This window comes from Gobio gobio, assembly GCF_949357685.1.
Source record: "Gobio gobio genome assembly, chromosome: 11".
Lineage (NCBI taxonomy): Eukaryota > Metazoa > Chordata > Actinopteri > Cypriniformes > Gobionidae > Gobio > Gobio gobio.
The window spans coordinates 20492949-20499901 of record NC_137104.1 but is presented as its reverse complement, the minus strand read 5'-3'; the positions used below and the strand labels follow the sequence as shown (position 1 = coordinate 20499901).

Below are 6953 nucleotides of genomic sequence, written 5' to 3'. Positions count from 1 at the left end.
AGTTACTACATTACTACAACAACGCTGTCACGTCTTAGATATTTAACAAAAGTACAGGTGGATTCTTTAAACTTCTAATAATGTTTGAAGATGATAAAAGATTGCTATATTTTTGTTTTAGAGTAGTAATAATCGTATTAATTAATTATTATTGGGCGTAAACCATGGTTACCATGGTATGATTTTACAAAGGCACACATACACCAACTGATTGACAACAAATGGCGGCTCTCCCTGAACAATAACATGTATTATTATACTATCATATAAAACATTAATTTCTGAAGGCTCTGTGTTCGTGATACATATTTATTATTTTACGTGTTAAATGATGAACAGGTGTTTAAAAATGCCACGATTGTACTCCAAGAGCGCTCCCTACAGGTCATGCATACTTATTTCATGATAGGACAACGATAATGAAAACTGTCCCCATTTTGATGGGTTAAGCTATTATTATGAGTTTTATCATTTTATTTTAAACAATATGATATAATTAGAATACATACATTAATACAATCATTCAATTTAAGAGAACGAGACTTATTATGTGGGACTTTTATTTTGCCACATTGGATTTTCTGCATGTCTACGAATCTAAGTTTGTCCAGTAGATGGAGTGGTTACACAACGCAATATTTTAGATATCAAGATACCAAGTATGTATCAGAAATGTTGAGATAATTGTGTGAAAAAATACTTCTAATGTAATTCCATTAATAAATATTATATGTTCACATTTTGTTGCATACACTCTAAAAATGCTTGGTTCCACCTGTTAGGCCTACTATCGTTAATTTAAGCTTTTTATGTTAAGATTAAAAAAGAGCTTCTATTTGCAGTTAAAGCGATTATATTTAATGTATTTTAAAAAGGCAAGCCGTCTCCATCAGAATGACTGTGATGGTCAAATGAAAATCATACACATCACATTCACATTACATTACAGTCATTGCAATGAGTACATTCATCACTGGTTCAGAATGTCTGGTCCTGCATGTGCACAGCCCCTGTGCCTTTCTGTCTATACAGGGATGCTGTGTCTTTGCACGTCTCTCCACATGGGGTCCCTCAGTTCCAGGACCAGATAAAACAACAGTCAGTTCCCAGTGGCTCTGGGGATCCTTTCTGTGCAGCAAGCCTTCTCCCAACAATGCACTGTCTGTGTTTCAGTCTCGAAATAGATCACAAAGTCTCTGAAGAACTTTGCACCATGGTTCAAGAAGAAATACGTGACTGGGCTGTCATTGAGCTAGACATATGATCTTGAATATTAATGCTAATGTCACCACCAGTAAAAGTTTTTAACAAGATGCAAAATTTCAACAAGTTCTATAAGGGTTTGCACTGTGGGACGTTGCAAAACCATTGTTTATTTTACATTACATTATTTGTTATTAATTACTACTAGTACTGGAAGATGTATTTATTATGTATTTATATAGATTTGTTTATTTATTCACTTTTCATTTGAATAAAATGTGTTTTAATGAATTATTATTATTAATACTGTTTTTCTCTGAACTTTTCTACGGACCCCTTAGTGCTCCCTATTGTGGCCCCCTGGGGGTCAGTTTGAATACCCCTGGTTTTTGTTACTTTGTTTTGTTATAAGACAAAATGTTTTATATTAAATGGTACTTTTAATGGGGAATTTTGCTTTAACTGTTAACTGTTTCATAGTCTAATAGCTGAAAAGCAGAGAGAAGCAGAAACAGTGACAGTGAGCTATTGATTGACTTGTGGGTGGAGAAATAAATGCAAATTAAGTGAAGTGGTTTCAATTAGAATGAACGATGGTTTGTATGTGATGATCTGCCAGTCTGCTTCATCATTGACTGGTCCACAATACCAAGTGATTGATTAAAATGATTGATATTCCATTGTGAAGTTCAGAACGTCAAATGTCTTTTTTGGTGAAGGAAGAAGTGAATTCTGCATCAGTTTTCTCAACTGCTTTAAAAGAACGATATTAAACGGAAGTTGTGATAGTCTGTTCTTCAATCTCTATTGTAACGTATCAGAACTAGTAGCAATGACAGCTTGGGCTGCTTCAATAAAGTAATTTGTGTATTAAAGAGTAGAGTAGCCTATTATGAGAGAGAGAGAGAGAGAGAGAGAGAGAGAGAGAGAGAGAGAGAGAGAGAGAGAGAGAGAGAGAGAGAGAGAGAGAGAGAGCGCATGTGATTACCTGCAATGAAGCCACTGAAAAATCCCCACTACTAACACACTATCATACACCCTGCGCAATGCGACGGCAGGCACGTGTGTTTTGCAAATTTCAGTCCAGTGCAGTCATAATTTTCACATCCAGCGCCAGATTGTTTAAATAGCCAATGCACTTGCGCCCATTTATTCACCCATGGGCATGCTGGTCTGAAAACGAGGTGTATTCAGGCGGATTGTTGGTGTGTTGCGGTGGTTCAAGCTTAATTTAATGAAGCGACGAGAATACTGCAAAAACAAACAAAAATAATGACTTTATTCAAGAATTTCGTTCTGACCTGTGCCAGTCTCCTAAGCTGTTTACGTTGCAGCTCGCGCACATGCGTCGTGGTGCACACGTGAACGGCATCGGCTGCCATATATCGATAGCGCTGCACTATTTACAACGGAAACTGCGTAGGAGACTGGCACAGACTAGACGAAATTCTTGAATAAAGTCATTATTTTTGTTTGTTTTTTTGCGCACAAAAAGTATTCTCGTCGCTTCATAGAATTAAGGTTAAACCACTGGAGTCACATGGACTATTTCAATGATGTTTTAAATACCTTTCTGGACATTGGAAGTGTTAAATAAATATCTTAAATATCTCAATTAAAATAATCTTAATTCGTGTTCCGAAGATGAACAAAGATCTTACGGGTTTGGAATGACATGAGGGCGAGTAATTAATGACAGAATTTTCATTTTTGGGTGAACTATCCCTTTAAAACATCTTACCTCAAGGGTCTCCCTTAATCTTTCAATTCACAATAAAAACAATATTTTACTCTACCAATCTAAATTAATTCCTGTGTCCATTAAAAAATATAAAAACCTTTCACTGAACACTATTATCCAATGACAAAGGATAATGATAAAAAAAAGAAAAATAGATAATTTAAGCTCAAACTAATTTAGGCCTCCTGGTAGATGTACCACACATTTGTACATGCTGTAGGCCTATATGTTTGCCTACAAACACACAAATAACTGGACGACATCTTTTTTACAATAATATATGACATATTTAAGGATGACATCTTTAAGAGAACAATATAATAAGAGAAGTCATATTTACAAAAAATAACTCGGAATTCAGATGAGATGTGCAGTTAGAAGGGGCGTGTCTATGGACTAGTGACATTTAAAGGGATAGTTCACCTAAAAATGTAAAAAATAATTTACTCACCCTCAAGTTTTTCCAAACCTGCGTGAATTTCTTTCTCCTGCTGAACACAAAAGACGATTTTGGAAGTCAATCATTACACGTTTGTTTACAGGTTACCCATTTCTTCTTTTGTGTTCAGCAGAAGCAAGAAATGAATACAGGTTTGGAACAACTTGAGGGTGAGTAAATGATGACAGAATTTAAATTTTTAGGTGAACTATCCCTTTAAAAAGAAAAAGAAGCAAAAAAAGAAAATTTTTTCAAACATAATAATTATCAAACATAAAATGGAAATTAATAAATATATATTTTAAATTGAACAAACTAACAGACACATTTAAAATTGAATACATTTTTTTGTATTTTTAAAGGTAGTTACATAAAATAATAAATTAATACAAACGTTTTAGATGCACATTTTAAAATGTTTTGAAAATGGCCAATTCCGTTTCCTTGTCCATTTGTCAATAGCTTTCTTTGTCGTTTTTTCGAGTTACAAGCACCATTTATTTATATCTTCCAAGTTCCTAGGATATAAACAACTTAAGTTTCCCCGAGGTTTCCTAGCAACCACAGACGCCGAGTTGTCACTCTGTAGAAATTTTACCTCAGCTCTTCAGCGATAAAAGTGCGACTGTTGTAATGGACGTTTTATCCGAAGCGAAGTCGAGACCACTTTCCACTCTGTCTGTATTCAGCTTTATACCTCCCCGAAGGACAGAGCCCAAAGAAATGCGTTATTTTAACTGTACCCCCAAGGTAAGATGCATTGCTCTTTTTTTTTTTTAAAGCAACTACTACGACATTTGGATGTCGTTGCATTAATACAGAATATCAAGCCATGGCATTTTCAAACAAATGATGCTGGATTTGATGTACAATAAATATTTTGGTAGCATTTATCGGGCTAAAAATAATATATCTGGTTACTATTGTTTCACTTATAACGTATTTTTTATTTAGATCATTTTTTAAATGGCTTTAGGTTTTGCCATCTAATGCAGAGGCTTTCAATCTTTTAGATGCAATGAAGCCCCAAATATGATCAATGATCATCCTGGTGTGAGAGCCCCCTAAAATTTAGAAGGCAGTTATATATTTTCATGTAACTTGCATAAACCAAATTTATACTGTGAAACTTAATAAATAAAAAAATGCATAAAATAGTATTTGTTAAATATTTTTTCTATTATGTTACATTATTAAGTTTTTCGGTTTTTCTTCAGAAAACCCCTGATCTAATGCAATGACATTCATAAATGTTTAAGTGCATCTCAGATGTCTAAATAGCTTTTGGGTTCATCAAAGTACCATGGTTTTACCCTCTGATTTTATTGTACCAAGTTGATTCTCTTCATTTAGGTACATATTTTCAAAATCTGATCAATTTCCTCATGCTACAGGCCCCAGAAAGGTCTCTATATGACTGTTTACATCAGAGCACTGAGGGCTATGATAACAAACTCCACCGAGATGACAGAGAGCACGCCAAATCCCGTGGCCTGGACATCTTCAGTGAGGTGCGTTCTCCTTAACTCTCTAATGATCCATCTATGTCGGCTCAGCAGTTCATGCATTGTGTGTTGTTCTTTTTTTAAACAACGCACACTAGAGGAAGCCATTCTAGAGTTGATCCCATACGTTTCATCTCAACCTCCCATCTTAGGAATCATCTAGACCAACACCTGTTCTGTCCTCATCAGTGTATGGCCAATATTCTCCATTGCAGTACGACTCAGGGAGGAGCTTTGCTCGTGTTGCTCACATTCGTTCTGATTTCTACGTCAAGAATGGAATCACCTGGACTGTGGAGGAAGGCTATGGATCTGTGACACCCGTCTAAATGTATCTCTTACATATGGTCATATCTCTCAGAATTAAAAAATTGTCAACAAAATGCTTGTCATGCTTGAAATCAAAATAATACAAAATAAGAAAAAAAAAACTTATTGTATTAATATAATTAAATTACAATAAAACCATGTTTATGGTAACTGTTTTTTCATTAGAACAATGAATGAAGCCTTGTATTATTAATATAATATCACTTTTTACACATCACATTATAGTAATGTTTACAGTAATTATAATGAAAAAAGTCACAGTGAAAAATATAGTAATTGTCCTAAAATGCTTAATTTTCATTATGCAAAAATTTCAGTCTTTTTTTTCTCTTACTTGTTTCTGTTCATTTATTTGTATGTGGTTTTAACACGTTTCCCATGAAACCTATCACAAATTCATAGACAGACACTTTGACGTTGTATATAAATTTTAATGGATAACAAAATGATAGCATCAAAACATGGCCACCTTTGTTAATTGTCTTTATTTTACAAAAACTTCCGCTGCTTTAAATTATGGATTGAGCAACACACAATTACAAGTCTCGGTTACACAGAGCCTCTGAGCCATCCATTACTTATAAAGCAATGCAAATAATCTAGTATATGTGGTGCAAACAGAATACTGTAGAGCTCCACTATAACAGGCCAATGTTATATTACAATGTACATGTTTTTAATCAGGTTCAAGGCATTACATTCCCTTGTGATAAAGATCGTGTCATCTCAGTGTGAACAAAGAAGGTTTTGAGATCCCCCTTGCCCTTGACGTTGATGATCCCACGACAGGAACACATATAACCCAACGTCTGTAAGATCCGACTTGTCTCCTCAGTAACCTGAGGAAAGAAGCACGCTAGATGTGATCCACTGAAAAACCATTAATAATTCAACAGACATGCAAATGACAGAACAAGAATCTACCTGTATTTTTCCAAGCACCCCTGTGCTTTCCATCCTACTAGCTACATTTACAGTGTTCCCCCAGATATCATACTGTGGTTTCTGTGCTCCGATTACTCCTGCAATTACTGGACCGTGGTTTATTCCTTAAGAGAGAGAGGCCGGAAACATTTGAAACGCCCTGAATGCGTGATAAAGTCTGTACCACATTATGAGACTCTCTGAAAACGTTGTTGTGGTGTGAAAGTGCTGATAGGCCCTGCTTACCCACTCGCAGTTTGAAATCATTAAAGGAATGTTTGTTGATGACATCAAGCTTCCCCACCAAAGCAAATGCAAACTCCACCATTGTTCCAATGTGCATGTACTGCCGGTCATGTTCCTTCAGAATAAAAACAGGAAAGTATCATTGCGCTTGTTTAAAATCCAGTATTGACCACCCTAAGGCTCTCAAGCGACAGACCTCAAGCACAAATCAAGCTTTTTAGCAGCACAATCAATCCAGTGTAATCTTTACAAAAAGTTTAGTTTAGAAACAAATGCAAGAGCTCAAAATTTTACCTGTGTGTACTCTGGTCCAGGCGTCACATTCAGCCCCGTAGCAGCCATGTATGTGCTGCCAATAGTTTTGATCTTTTCCACTCCACTAAATTTGGGTTTTGACAGCAACTGTTGGGAAAAAAATTCATTAGGTTTAGAGTCAAAGTTTTGGGGGAAATTAATTGGAGAAGAGAAATATACATTTCATTCATGACATCTCTTGGAATAGTTTTAGCAAATTAATGGATATGACGATGTTAAAACATTTGGTACTGGCGAACTACACTCTTAA

General features: G+C 35.4%; 2 protein-coding genes across 3 annotated transcripts in view; one reads left to right on the top strand and one right to left on the bottom strand.

Moving 5' to 3' along the window:
- Window positions 1-4016: 4016 nt before the first annotated feature.
- Window positions 4017-5217, top strand: cfap90 (cilia and flagella associated protein 90; the record flags this gene model as incomplete). Its single annotated transcript, XM_079829165.1, has 3 exons — window positions 4017-4133; window positions 4778-4894; window positions 5041-5217. 3 exons carry the CDS (start codon window positions 4017-4019, stop codon window positions 5215-5217), a joined length of 411 nt encoding a protein of 136 aa, XP_079685291.1.
- Window positions 5218-5395: 178 nt separating this feature from the next.
- The window catches only part of adcy2b (adenylate cyclase 2b (brain)), a 96962-nt gene continuing 95404 nt past the window's right edge, over window positions 5396-6953 (bottom strand). The window contains exons 22-25 of one of the 2 annotated variants that reach the window (XM_079829751.1): window positions 6683-6790; window positions 6389-6503; window positions 6143-6267; window positions 5396-6057 (exon numbers count right to left, since the gene is read on the bottom strand). In XM_079829751.1, the coding sequence (XP_079685877.1) occupies window positions 5905-6057; window positions 6143-6267; window positions 6389-6503; window positions 6683-6790 (501 nt within the window). In that variant the 3' untranslated portion in view covers window positions 5396-5904. The remainder of the gene's footprint in view (window positions 6058-6142; window positions 6268-6388; window positions 6504-6682; window positions 6791-6953) is intronic. The other variant, XM_079829752.1, reaches the window with a different exon arrangement.